The sequence below is a fragment of the Chroicocephalus ridibundus genome, chromosome 1 (assembly GCF_963924245.1).
Source record: "Chroicocephalus ridibundus chromosome 1, bChrRid1.1, whole genome shotgun sequence".
Lineage (NCBI taxonomy): Eukaryota > Metazoa > Chordata > Aves > Charadriiformes > Laridae > Chroicocephalus > Chroicocephalus ridibundus.
In genome coordinates this window covers 36,076,384-36,090,802 of record NC_086284.1, presented here as the reverse complement: position 1 = coordinate 36,090,802, position 14,419 = coordinate 36,076,384, and the positions used below count along the sequence as shown (strand labels likewise).

The 14,419-nt window shown below is 41.8% G+C and overlaps 1 protein-coding gene across 1 annotated transcript in view; it reads right to left on the bottom strand.

The window, feature by feature from the left end:
• EPSTI1 (epithelial stromal interaction 1) overlaps window positions 1-14,419 on the bottom strand; it is a 51,135-nt gene that overhangs the window by 24,490 nt on the left and 12,226 nt on the right. The window contains exons 3-6 of the mRNA XM_063334925.1: window positions 13,332-13,415; window positions 9,517-9,590; window positions 8,793-8,876; window positions 3,031-3,104 (exon numbers count right to left, since the gene is read on the bottom strand). Of these exons, the coding sequence (XP_063190995.1) occupies window positions 3,031-3,104; window positions 8,793-8,876; window positions 9,517-9,590; window positions 13,332-13,415 (316 nt within the window). The remainder of the gene's footprint in view (window positions 1-3,030; window positions 3,105-8,792; window positions 8,877-9,516; window positions 9,591-13,331; window positions 13,416-14,419) is intronic.

Below are 14,419 nucleotides of genomic sequence, written 5' to 3'. Positions count from 1 at the left end.
GAAAGAGAGAAGCTTGCAGACTTTTCCACAGTACTCTGCATGCATGTCTGGACCTCATTCTCACAAGACACAAACACATACTCAAGCAACTGTGATAACCGATACAGTTGACTTTCAAGGGCCAGTTGTACACACGGAAGCTAACAAGGCTTTCAAGAGATAGGAAGTAACCTTATCCTGCAGACAGTGGACAAGGTTGCAGGCAATTTTTCCTTTTGGCGTTCACTTACTTCATGTTACAACCTTGGAAAGGGGATTTCAGTGAGAAGTTCTTGTTTTTAATAGTGACAGGAATTTAACCAGAACAACAAACTTCTGGGCAGCATCCTACTTTATTGTCACAGTATGTTTATGACATGACAATCTTAAGTTCCTTTCCTTATCAAATAGAAGCGGCACTTCATACAGGAGAGGTACTGATTGTACCTCATGGGCTGTACCCCATGGAGGCTGATACAGCTAGAGGTGGTGATCAATTTTAGGAGGTTTCCCAGCTAATGAGACTGCTGGTAGGCATTGATCTCTCCAGGGAAATTGTGAGGTGGCAGCTACAGATGATTACAGAGGACAGACTAACAAGGCAGCTTATCTATTGAAATGGCTCCACAGGGCATGACTTTGCAGAGGTCACTGCTTTATATGCAGGGCATGACCTTCCTTCCCTCCACTCCCAGCAAGCAGGGGAAGAGATCAAAATGCTCCACAAAAGAAAGCAAGGAAAGGAGCACAACCTCATATTTGTTCTCTTCGCCTCCAGACATGGGGTCTTAGCTGATGGAAGTAATGAGTCACTCATTTTTGCATAGCAGGCAAAAGCACCTCTTTAAATACCAAGCACTTCTATGCAAACATGTCTCTTAATAACCAGCAGTACTTCAGTGGAGTTACTTTACAAGATCTGAGATGTCACACAGGATCCTTCCATTACTCCTGGATGTTGTGCTCCATAATGCCAGTGTATCTTAGCAATGCAAACTCAACAACATCCAGTGGTAAAGACTCCTCTTCCTTCCTCTGTCCACCAGGGAAGTCACTAGTGTCACTCTGTACAGCATGGCAGGTTTTTGCTTAACCAAAATTGCATTCACTGTAGGTGGATTTTCAGCTCACTTCCTCCAGGTGCAGTATCTACAGTATCTCCTAGTGTATGTTCAATACATAGTACATACAAATAATCTTCTGATAGTTGAACACAATCTCAAGCAATGGAGCTCAACGGTCCATCTTTACCTTCAGTTGCATCAGTCAGGTTGGTTTCCTAAGATGACACCAGCTGGATGCACACAAAGCTTTCCTAAATCAGTGGACAGAATGGCTGCCAGGCCAGTCTCCTTCTCAGTGCCCGGCAGCCTGAGCTCCTGCAGTTGGGTTGGGGACCAACTGACTGCTCACATGAAAGTGTTTCAGGGGGTTTTGGCCTACTTTTGATAGAACCAAGCTTATTTTTAATGGAAAAAGCGCTGATCAGCAGAATTCACTTCACCCTAAGCAAAAAAAGGTGCAGACAGGGAAGGTGAGGGAAAGGAAGAGATATGTCTCTCTTCACAACTGAATAAGCCTTAAGACAAAAGAAATCAGATTAAATGGGAAGATGAGAACCCTGACAATCCCCTCAGGAAAAAGCACGTCCCCTAACCAAGGACCCTGCGCTGAAAAGATCTGATGAGGTTGTTGTTGCGTTAGGCTCAAAGAGCCTGAAGGTGTGTCGCCTGCCAGAAGCAGGCAGAGACCAAAAGGTGTGCAGGGTCTTCAGAAGTCCTGAGGAATTCTGCGGGGGGGGGGGGGAAATCCACACCAGGACAAACAGAGGACAAACAGCAGGCAAAATACCAATATCTAGAGAGAAAACGTTGGCAATGTATTTAAGGAAAGAGCTGTATCTAAAGCCAAGTGGGAAGAAATAAAAGGAAAAAGACAAGAAAGGCTGAGATCAATGAGAAAGCACCAAAATGTCTATACATTAGAGAACAGAGTCTGGGCAAATGATGAAGGAACTGGAGCTACTAGCATGGGACAAAAGTGACTCCTTTAAAGGTCACCCAAGAGGAAAGAGCAATTAATCATGCTAAGAATACAGGGGAGTAATTTCAGGAGACAAAGATAAAAAAGGTAAAGGTGACTAAACAGTATTGTGTGTTAATTATGTGATAGAATTCATTTGGATCAGTTAAAAATAAATAAATAGGCTAGAATGAACTGGCAAGGCAGGAACTTCACTGCCAGTGGAATTAATTATGTCAGGAGTTAAGCCATATCTAAATCTGACATAAAGAAGGTATTTTGGGGAAACAGGTCTTCACAGCAGATCTCTACATTTAAGCTGTAGGACTATGCTAAATATAGGAAGTCCTTATTATTTCCATGCAGGTTAAATTTCTTTACTAGTCAGTAAAATAAATGGGTGGAGATGTAATTTAGATCCTGTTTCGACAATTAGTCTTGGACTGAATGACCACATATTGATTCAGTTAGAGAAAGAAAGCCCAAAGTCATTGTATAATTCACAGTTTTCATTTCAAAGTATATGTTTTGAGAAGCTAAGAGAAATCTACTGAACCAAATTTCTCACAGAATAAGTTACGGAGGCGGCTTGGAACATTTCACAGAATCATAGAGTGGCTGAGGTGGGAAGGGACCTCTGGAGGTCATCTTGTCCAACCTCCTGCTCAAGCAGGGCCACCAGCTGCCCAGAACTTTTGCACATCTCCAACAGATAGAGACTCCACAACCTCCCTGGGCAACCTGTGCCCATGCTCAGTCACCTTCACAGTAAAAAAGTGTTTCCAGATGTTCAGGAGGAACCCCCTGTGTTTCAGTTTGTGCCCATTGCCTCTTGCCCTGAAGTCAAAAGTTTCAAGTCAAAAAGTGAAAAAAAAAAAGCAACAGAAGCCAAACCTTTCCTGAGCCCCAAACCAGACAAAAGCAAACAAGTTAAAACAAAACAAAACAAAACAAAACAAAAAAATCCACCTCAAACCAGAAGGACAAGCAGGGGAGGAGTTCTAGGTGTAAGTCTGAAATTTTACTTACTAATATTGATCTTCAAAGAACATCTCTCTTCTTTGCATTTCTTGATGCCTTTTTTTAACTTCAAGTCTCTCCGCCTATGGCATTAAAACCAGGAAAACATACTTGAGATTTCCAGTAAGCCAGAAACCAAACATTGATTATTTCAAGTATTTCAATATTCTGGTTTTTAAAATAACTATGTCACAGCTGGGTACAGAAGTCACCCAATCCCATGCGTTCAGATATGACCAAACAGTTCCTAGTCAAGAGACCAGTCAAATAGAAAACCGCCCTGTGTTCCTGGCAGACCCACCTGCCCTCACAGAGGGCCGCAGGAGCCTTCGGAGTTCTCACGCCACAGCACGGTTGGGACCATCTCTCGGTATAACTGGTATCTCGGTGTAACAGTTGGTCCTAGTAAGAAGGTAGAGGATGCGAACTACTGCACCAAAGCAGGTGATAGTCTTGTAGCACTGAAAGCACAGTGATACGAGTACATGTAGCTCTGCACGTGGACCTGTGGTCCTTCAGGAGCATTAGGTACTGGCCAGTTTAACACATGCTAAGACAGATGAAAGTGGGAGACATTTGTACTTAACCAGCGTTATTCTGCCTCAGATACCATGCAAGAATCAACCGAAACCTTGACACACAAAACTTCTCTGGAAATCTGGATGCCACATAAGTGATTAAGGCCTTTAATATAAAATTGCACGTAATTTCCAGTGGAAGGGTCATCTAAGCCGCCTCACACCCCAAAATCAAGTAGACTAATACATTAAAATAAAGCAGAAACTAGAGAACTTGCTACAACAGCAATATGTAGCTCAAGCTAAATTCCAGTCAAAAAGAGGCCAGCCAAATTTATTTTTTGACACGCAGGCTGCAGGTAGGTCCAGTGGGAAGAGCAGTCAAAAGGCAGTTCGGTGTATTAAAAGCACAAATCAGAAGTGCCAAACCGGGATTTCAGCCCTGCTATATTTTGAGCACAAGCTCCCCCGCTGCAGTTGGCGGGGGGATGCTCCAACAGGGGCTCCCACCCGGGGGGTTCACAAGGACTAGCATGTTGAGCAAAATGCAACCTCAGACTGTCACTCTCCTCATCGCCCACCCTCAAAATGAAAACAAGTAATCATTTGGTAACCCATCAACCAGACATTGCTCTCTATAAAGTGCCCTGGAAATTTCAGACAATACCAAGGTCAGAGATGAGAAAAGAGCTGGAGGTGGGAATGGCCCACTTGGTCAGAGCCCCAAATCAGGGAGAGGACACTGTACCTGGGAGGAGGCCAGGTAGAATGGGGTGGGAGGGTGAGGGGGGGGTTGCGGGTGTGTGTAAGGGGGAAAGTGGTGTTAAGAACACGGCTGCAACCCCCGCCCTCATCATTTTCTTCCTGTCCTGCAGTCAATAACATTTCAGAAAAATTACAGTTCCACTGGCAATTACTCAATTGCTTTACCTTCAGTGATTTCGGGGTGGGTATTTTTTAATTGGATAAAGAACGACTGCCTGCAAGAGATTCGCAAAACAAGTGCAAATTCCTCCTCGGCATGTATTGGATTAAGAAAAAAAATACTCTGTCAGATGTCTGGAGATAGGAAAAGAGCCACTAGGTTGTGTAACAATATAAACTGTTGGAAGGCAAATGACTTAGAAGTTGTTATTTGGAAAAAGGCAATGGGAAAATAAACAAAAGGAGGAAGATGAATCTCTGAATAAGATGTCCCACTGCTCAGTCATTTGACATGCTGAGACAGTGGTAGAATGTACGAAGTACTGAGGCAGTTAAAAAAAAATAATCAAAACTAAAGTAAGAAATATCACTCCACAGTATAGGTAAATTTTGATAGTGTTCAAGGGATATCTTGTTTGCTCCTAATCCCTCCACCCAGAGACAGGGGATTTCTGCGGCAAAAGATTCCCACCCATCTGTGCAACTTAACAATTTACAGGGAAAGAAAGGAAAGAGGAAGAAAGGAAGTCTGATGGCATCTATTATTGTCAAAGGTGATGTTGATACCCTCAAGACACCAGGAATTTTCCCCACCACTGCTCAACACTGCAAGCTGATGCCTTCACCTCTGGAAAAGCATTTGACATGGCATCCACCCTCGTATTGTAAGGCTCCTGAAAGCTCCAATCCAAAGCTCACTGGAGTTGCTGTAGTCTAGCTCCTAGCTAGAACAACACAGTGATATTAACTTCGATAAATACAATCCTTCAACATCACCCCTGGCTCCCACTAGATAAGAAAGAAGGAAATATCCTGCAGCTATGCTACCATCAGAATGGTGCCTGAGGAAAAATCCAGCATCTTGAAATTATTTACTTGTGGTTGCTGCAACTATTTTCTGCTCTGGAGGTTTACCCTGGGACCCCCGCTTAGGATGCGTACAAATGACAGGCAACGGGACTGGGACATTCTCTAACTAATGACAATCTATCAATAGACATTGCCAAAGCACTCCACGTTTGGCACAGTCTTCAAAAACAAAGCCAAGAGTGGAACAGCTGTGATATTGAAGGTAAACATGTTGAAAAGCATTAGCAGAAGGTCTGTAAAGTGCCTGGTTTTGACAAATTCCCGAAAAAGGCCATTCACGCTGATTAACACAGTCAAATTAAAGAGCACATGATTTGATAAAGAATAAAATGAAATTACAGCTTATTCTAAATAGGATAGTTTCTAAAGACAGCAGGACTGTTACTATGTAACGTAAGAGCAAAAGAAAGTTGCACACAGCAGAATTACACTGAGCCTTTTCACTTCAAATCTTTTTAACCTTTTAATATTTAGTCAAGGTTTAGAATATACAGGGAAAGGCTAAAGGCAGGGTAACAGGAACAGAGGCTGAATAACAGGAAACGGAAATACCCAGTGTGCTTAAGTTACGCTAAATTGTGTAGAGCACAAATGCAAAAAGCTTAAAAATCAAGAAGCCAAATATCAGCCACTTCTTTATTTTCTTGGTAACTTTGGCAGTCCCTTCACCCAAAAGACACAAAGAAAGTTATGGTTCCGTCCGGTCAAAATCTGTGATGTGAAGGGCTGCACAAATGACACCCAGCTGCAGACACCTGCTACTAATGAGCAAATAATAATAATAATAATAATAATAATAATAATAATAATAATAATAATGCTCTTTCCCATGTACTCACGCACTTTCTGCAGATCAGACACACATCTCAGTACTAGGAACAAATACAGAAATAGGGACTCCCGGGCTAACGTTATGAAGTCTCTCCAAAATTATTTCAGTGAGCACTCAGAGATTGCGAGCTTTGAAGAACAGCGAAACTCATGCAGCCCAGGGTTATCCCATGAACAAATCAAAGCAGTCCCAGGACAAGCTGCCTCACATAGTACGCACGGGATCCCAAATCCCATTCACCGCTACACACAGAGACCCATTCACACAAGCTGGTCTTGTGGAACACAGAATGAGGGGGCAGGATCCACCATTCTTCTCTCTGGGAGCTGGAGAGAGACACAGTAGATGCCAAGAGCATTGGTATTCCAGCACCTAATCTCATGGTTAATTAAAGAACGACAGAGACAGGCAGGTGGACTGGTACAGATGGTAAGGCAGACCTTCCATATTTGGGTTCTGCTTTGGCAGACACCCAGTTGTCTCTTGGTCACAAAGATAACGGAAGGGCGGATACTGCTTTTCTCTGCAAAACAAGCGTTAAAGCAGTAACACAAACAGATCCTATGCTCATAAGCAGCACTGGCTTACAGTACATCATCCTTACAATCAAGAAAGAACTGAGCTGAGTACCAGCGCCCACCGTTCTAGTCATCGCGCATTAGTCCGTAGAGCTTCACCATTCACATTTGTTGGCAAAGTAGCTCTCCAGCTGTGAAAGTTTCAGGGCCCCCGCTGATAAAGCTGGCTAGCCATTATCTCCTTTCAGACTGTCAGACAATTTAGGTTTTATTGAATGAATAATAACCTTGGGCAAAAGAAGGACAGGCCAACAAGAAAAGGCGGCTTGTGAATTTGCAGAAAGACATGCTCTCAGGAGATGCCCTGCAGGTGTGGTCGTCTACAAATCTATCACTTTAAAAAAAAAAAGAAAAAAAAGTTCCTCTCCTGCGGTAACCAGGGTCCAGCGTTGGTTGTATGGCACCAGTTCTTTAAGATATCTTTCCTGTCATCCTCAGCTCCCGGGAACCTTTCAACTACAGGCAGGGTGAGACAGCCAAATTGACACCTTTTAGTGGCTTTTCAGCATGCTTTTCTTAAACACAGAGTTGAATTTTTAATGTATAAACATCTTCCAAGCAGAACTCTTCATCAGCTCAATCACTATTGTGGAAGACAACCCGAATAAACAAATTAAAATTAAGAGTTCCCTTTCATGCTCCTCTGTTTTGCTTGTTTGCTTTGTGGGTATATGTTTATTTATTCAAATTAAACAGTCTGTTTGGCAAAGATGTTTGCCATGATGTTGCATTCTCCTTTAGAAGAAACTGATAGTTACAGTTTTACTATCTACATCTATAAAGATTTTATAATCTGTGTGAGCGAAGGTAAGGAAATTAAAGAGCATGAAAACAAAACTGATACATCGATGTATTTTCTAGGTGTAATTATAAATTATAGCAGTTTTGCAACGTTTTTTTCTTGTCCAATGCCCATGGGCAAACAACATATATTTAATAGGTGAATAGAATATAATTAATCCCCTTTCTGCCGTTGCTATCATCACTGCTTCTGGAGCTATACATGAGCTGGTAACTTGTAATGACATTTTCACATGAAAATATTTATTGCCCCTGTGAGCTACTGTGTATGGGCTTATGCCCAAAGACTAAAGCTAACCACTGAAAGACTGGGAACAGACTAACCCTCGCCTAGAGGCAAGTAAGGCCATTTTTGTTTTTGCATGTCCCTGTATGCCATCCAGTAGCGAAGATTTTCTTAATTAACTCTCAGCATTCAGCTTCTGCACAGAAGATCATTTCCACTGTTGTGCAGGCAAAACTTGCAAAACTGAAATCTCCCTTTCTCTCACTACTACCGTGCACATCAGTGCCATGCTCCCCCTCTTTTCTTTTTTCATTTAAATCACACGTTACATTTTCAACTGAGTGTTACTCGGAGACACGAATGAACTTTTACAACAGTTTATGCAGCACACAGGACGAGAAGACGCTTTGTGAGAATTACGAGACAAAACAAATAAATGCAAAATAAAACTGAAGATTCAAAAGTGAGCCAATATATGGCCAATACTAGAAGGAAATGTGATCTTACATATTAGCAATGCCTCTGGGTGTGCCCCCCCAGAGGAGCTGGAGTGGCATCAGAATTTTCACTGACCTTTTTGTGATTTGAATGCCTTTTTCACCATGACAGACTGTATTCTTCCCATCTGTACAGCAAGCAGTTACGGATTTCTATAAGGTCTTTGTGCCATCTGCCACAATCCAACCTTATAGAGAAAGCTCGTGCCAAAGTGAACTATATAACCTGTACACACAACATTAATCCTGACCCTAGTGTTCTCCCCTTCTGCGAACTCTTCAGGATGGATGCAAATGAAAGGCTGGAGTTTCTGAAGAGCCAAAGGAACGCTCAAGCCCCAAAGAAAACCAGGTCAGGCATCCTTCAGTCAGCTTCAAAGAGAAGGAGGACTGATTTCCTAACTGTTTGATGCAATTCGGGGCTACCATTTAATTTAAGTAGACTGTTCCATGTAGTTCAGCAAAATCAAGCATCAAGACGTGAACTTTGTTATATGGCTCCAATTCTTCGGTAACCATGTTTACCTTTTCTCTCTGAATTGCTTTCTTTTTCAGGATTTCAGCTTCTTCAGCTGCCTTTTTTGCTTTTACGTATTCTTCCCTCTTGTGCTGTATGACATAAACATAGAAAATTATTTCACATATGTATGTACACAAAGCACACATAAGGTAACTTGACTTGACTCCTGTACTGCACATCTGTCAAACCTAAATTGTGTTTGAGGAAAGTTTCCAATTTTTTTTTTTTTTCTTAAAATGAGGCAATGAATAAAGCAGGCTGTGCACCAGCTACTCCAATATTCACTTTATGAAATTTGAGAAATCTAGGACTGATAAATGGGCACCCACGCAAGGAATCACACAGCTGATTGATAACTTAAAAGCATTTATACCTTTTCTAACAGGAACAACACTTCTACACAAGCACTGGATGGGGCGAATACATTGATCAATTAGTCAAAGTGTAGGCAGCATGCCGGAAGGTACGGCAAGGCATATAAGTGGCTTTACAACTGTACTGGTTATCATTTTAGATATGATCTGAGATACGGATTGCTACATATTTACAGCAGATTTCTCATTTTCTTTGGTGCGGAACATTTGTTTCCAGTTTTCTGCCGCTTCCTTCGAGTTTCATGACTTTCTTTTGTCAAGCAGCTGCGAGTTTGTTTTATAGCCATATGAAACACTTCACGAAAAGCTTTTTTTTGAGTTCTTAAAATAATCGAACACATTTATTCTTCCTGACCTTTTGTTGGTATTTAGATTGCATGAGCATCATTTGCTGTTTTTGCCTTGCTTGAGCTTCTGATTCCTTTCCACCTTAAAAAAAAAAAAAAAAAAAGAAGTATAAATTGCATTTTGCATGAGCATTTTAAGTTCAAATGCCAGTCATTTCAGAACAGAGCAATATAACAGGTCAGATATATGCATATACAGGAAATTTTTCATAATTACAGTAGCTATCTGACATTAAGGAGAACAGACAGGAGACCTTTTTGATCATTTTATCCATCCGTCAAAGCCAGTAGCTTGTTATTTACCGAGCATCCACTGTATCATCCACTCTACCAGCAAATATGTCCTATGATATATGATCAATTTACTGAGGAACTATTGCATTTTCAGAAAAACAGTCATGCTTCACAGATGAGTCTTCATTTTCAGATCCAGCTATCCCCACCTTTGCTCAGTTCAGTTTGTCACACAGGGTCAGAAATTTTATTGCCAAAAAGTTTCTCTTTTGTCAAATTTTGGAGCTTGCAGTCTTTGCCAGCTCTAATGGGATGCTATCATTTGAATGTCTTCTAAGTAATGTCTTTGGGCTCGAGGCAGAAGCCCCTTTCTGAAATGGAAATCAAAGCCTTTTTCCGCTGACCTCTTATTCCTATCCAGGTAGCAGAAGGTGCCCTTTCCAAAGGCATAGGCTCCCTTTTGAGAACATCTAAAGCTCTGGCCATACTGTTCAGCCTTCAATTAAAAAAAAAAACAAAACAAACCCAAAACAACAAAACAACAAACCCACAACACAAAACACAAACAAAAAACCCCAAAAAAGCCAACCACACAGAGAACGTGATAACAGGTCTTAAGGGATGGAGGGAGTGGTTTTGATTGTATCATTCTGCTCTACTATCTATTTTCGAAAGTATTTTCTTGCTTTGGGAAAGCAAATAATTCATTCCCTCAGTTGTTGGAAAAACAACAGCAAGCCCCCACCCCATTTTGAGGGTCAGGGCTGTATTTTCATCCAGTGATTTTCTGAGAAGTTCCCTACTATGTGACTATTAATTCTATAGAATCAGCCAGACTGATCTGTGCTACTTGAGGTGCCTGAAATGCAAGACAGCTATACTAGATCTTTCAGGAGGGATCACCCTTCACTAAGAGCAGCCTTCTCCACTTACTAATGGAAGGTAACTAATCTTTAGGTGCCTCAGTGAATAGGAGATCAATTCCCTAAGTGTGGAAAGATCTCTATGCACTCAAATAACTCCATAAGATTAAGCTCTCGAGAAAGACTGGCCATACAGTACAGAAGCAACAAGCCTGCAGGAGCAATAAGCAGACAGCTGTCATTGTAGAGTGGCTCCTCCCCAGGTCTAGGAAATAAAATTTCTACTAAACAAGTTCTGAAACCGTTTGGATGCTTGATCCTTCTTTCTTTCTAGCCTTGTATTGGCAACATTCAACCCTCTTGTGTTCACTATACTTTTCTGCATGTACTGCTGGACATTGTCTCTAAAGAAGTATTTTACTGATTGTTATTAGCCATTGCCTGTAGCCTTTCAGCCAGATTTAATTCATTCAAGTTGGCTTGGCTGTAACGTGTTGAATATTTCACTGAAGCCAGAGTATGCTGTGACTGGCTTTATATATAATGTGATCAAAAAAGAGGCCATTACATTTATCAGGCATGCTTTGTTGCTCCACTCATTGTTTACAGAGGAGGGTGCAACTTGCATCCTTCATTGCTCTCATCCCTCTACGGTACCTGAAAGTTTGCCAGTCAAGTATTACAGAGTTGAAATCCAAGATACTTATTTCCCTATGGAAAGCATGAGCGTTGAGAAACCTCAACTTTAAGAATTCTCAGGTGATTTGGACTAGACGTGTAGTCTCTTAAAACCACTCTGAGAAAATAACGTAGGATACTTTTTTACCTTAATGAGTACCTACAGTTGTGAAATTAGAGATGCCACTTATATTTTTTTTCCTTCCTTGAGCTCTCTTCTGTTCCAAATTTGTTCCTGTGGGAATGATAAGATCTAATAATCTTTGCACCTTACCTCTTTTCAGAGGCACTGAACATAGTGCATGTGTCTCAGTCTCCAGGGGTCTTTCTAAGTGGCAGCTAGACAGTGACTGAAGAGCTCATATAACCTCCTTGAATTCTTTCAGCTTTTTCTCGTCTTTTTTTCTTTTTAATCTTAATTTGCTTCTTTCCCAAGAAAGTTTTCAAATGCAGTGGGACCAGAAGTAGTTAAGACTCCCCACACCCAATCACTGCGGGTTTGCCACCACGTCCCCAGTCACGCCGCCAGTGCATAGACATCACACGCCAAATCTCTGTTCTCAGATTTGACTTTCTTCAGCAAAAAGCTTTATGGTCCTCTTGGGACAGAAGCATGTCTTCTAGGACCTGCTCACAGGCAAGAAGCAGCTAGTATGTATGATAAACACACAAAGAGCATGGCTGGCCACACGACTGCACATGATGGTGGGAATACAGAGCATTACACCAACTTGCAAAGGTAGGTTCACCACTGCAAACAACTGGGACTCGCGCTCCAGGGCAAAACAAACATGTGGGATCAGTATCACCTTGACCACAAAGAGCAAATCTTGGTTGGAGTCAGTTCAAATTCCTCTATCTCCCATCTGGTATCTATTTTTATGCACAGTACGCCATCCCGTACTGTTCTTGTGTGGCATGGCAAAGAAAGAACTTCGTTCCCAGGTCAAAGCAGACAATAGCCTGCACTGTGCACCCCAAGTTCTCCTATGACAGACAAGAGAAGGAAGGGGAGCTCTAGATGTACAAAACTAATAAAGGCATCATTATAATCATTTACTTTGTCAGAACAGATTTTGTTCCATTTCTGTTAGTGCAGTTCCTCAAGGTCATCCCATTTTTACTGTGCAGTATCCTCATCATGTTCTCTATGGATGATGCTTTCAAGTCTTGTCTTGTCAGCAAGTTTCATCAGCTCTCTCCTACTTTTTGTGCCAAAGCCATTAAAGAAAGATACTAAAACAAGATAGGTCTGAAGACTGGTACTTGAAAAGCACTTCTAGTAACTTTCCTTTTGCTTCAGCACAACCTGCAGTCCTATTCTCTGTACAAGATTGGGAGTGGGTTGGAGGTTTTTTCCGATCTTTTTATTATTTTTTTTAACTAACTCTCAAATAGCATTAAATTAAATGCTTTGTAGCGGTTACAATGGAAGAGTTTCTCCCAACTGTCTAGAAAAAAAGTTGGTTACCGTATCAAACACATCACTGCAGTTCAGAGTGACTTAAGTTCCTGTAGCTTTTTATGCTGGTTTTCATTTACCTGTCTCTGTTGTTTTTTTTATAGATAAAATTGGTAATACAGAGTCTCATACACATTTAGCCTGAAAATGCCTGAATCTGCAGGGATCACTTCTGCCTCTTCAGGAGCCATCAGGAAAGCACGTGTACTGGCCCCTAACACAGAGGAGTTTTCTTATGGGTAACTGGAGGGTCTCCGACACATGCTGTCCACCTAATGCCAAGTGTGTGCCCCCTCAGAGACATCAACCACAGACACTGTCAGCAGCAGGAGGGATAAACCACCTCTTTCACAAATGCTAGTGGAGATTTTCTGCACTGATCCCCACAGATTTCTTGAGCGACAATCTATGCTGTTTTGTTTCAGAAGCATCTTCATTGCTATGACCAAAGAGCACAGAAAGCTCGTGGCAACTCTTATTGACACTGAATCTCTTTAATAAGTAGCATGTGAGAAAAAGTGAAAAATGTCTTATGTCCTGGAATACAAAATTTTGCTGTTCGTAATAGCTGATTTACATGTCTTACCCAGTCTCTGTGGAACCAGCTTAATTGGCCCTGGCCTGTGTTCTTCCTTCCACCGCTCCAGGTTGTTTAGCTCTTTCTGAGCAACTGAGCAGGTACAAAAAGAAACAAAGACATGGAAGTTAGAGGCAGTACTAAAAAGCAGGCGGTATCGTTAATTGTATGTAACCCTGAAGACCCATCCAGGAACAGACAAACCTGTTATCAAGAGTTGAAGACAAACCCTAGGAGGTTACACAGCCACTGCAGTGATCAGCTAACAAGGCAAACATTTTGCCTAACTTGACACTGTACTGTGAGCGAACCCTAGGACTCAACCCCGAAAGCAAAACAAAAAAACAGCTAAGAGACTGCTAATAGACTGGTTTTTAACCCCTGGAAACCTGTAGGTAAACGCCACAGTATTTACTCCTGGAGGTAAAGCAGACGTTGTTACAATTAAGATGTTATTGCCGTATGGAGGGAAATGCTTGTGGTGTCACGCTCCTCAGCAGGGAAATGAAGAATAAGTAATTTTCCCTCCCAACCACATGCTCCCTAAGTAAAAACAGGAGGAATGCACGATTCAGCTTCAAATTAAGACACTTCAACATAGGTGTCCACATGTGAGATGGGTGGCAAGCTCCCAGCATAGTCAGTGGAAGTCTAGTCAATACAGCCAGGGGAGCCAGCCATATGCTCTAGGATGGCTGGTTGATTAAATTGCTCTCTCAAATCAATTGACATAGGAAAAAAAAAAATTCCTTTCAATAGCAAGATGCACAAAGCCTACGGAAAGAGGAGCTGTGTTTTAGAGCAACTGAGGTGTTACTCGAAGAGCTCAATTCACTCTTACTAAAACCAACATGAACCATGTTTTCTAATGGCAGACTATGGCTATAAGACAGTAACACCAGCTCTCCTCTAACAAGGCAGACAGTTCCGGGGCAAGTCTCTAAAGAGGCCCAAGACAGACACCAGCCTGTTATTTCACCTTTAAAACAAGCACTTAGGTAGAGACTGGATTCGGTGAGGCCCTGTTTCTGCCAGTATCCAAGGCAGAAGTACTTGGCATGCTTCAGACCTCGCACGCAGGTGGCACAAACTGAAAG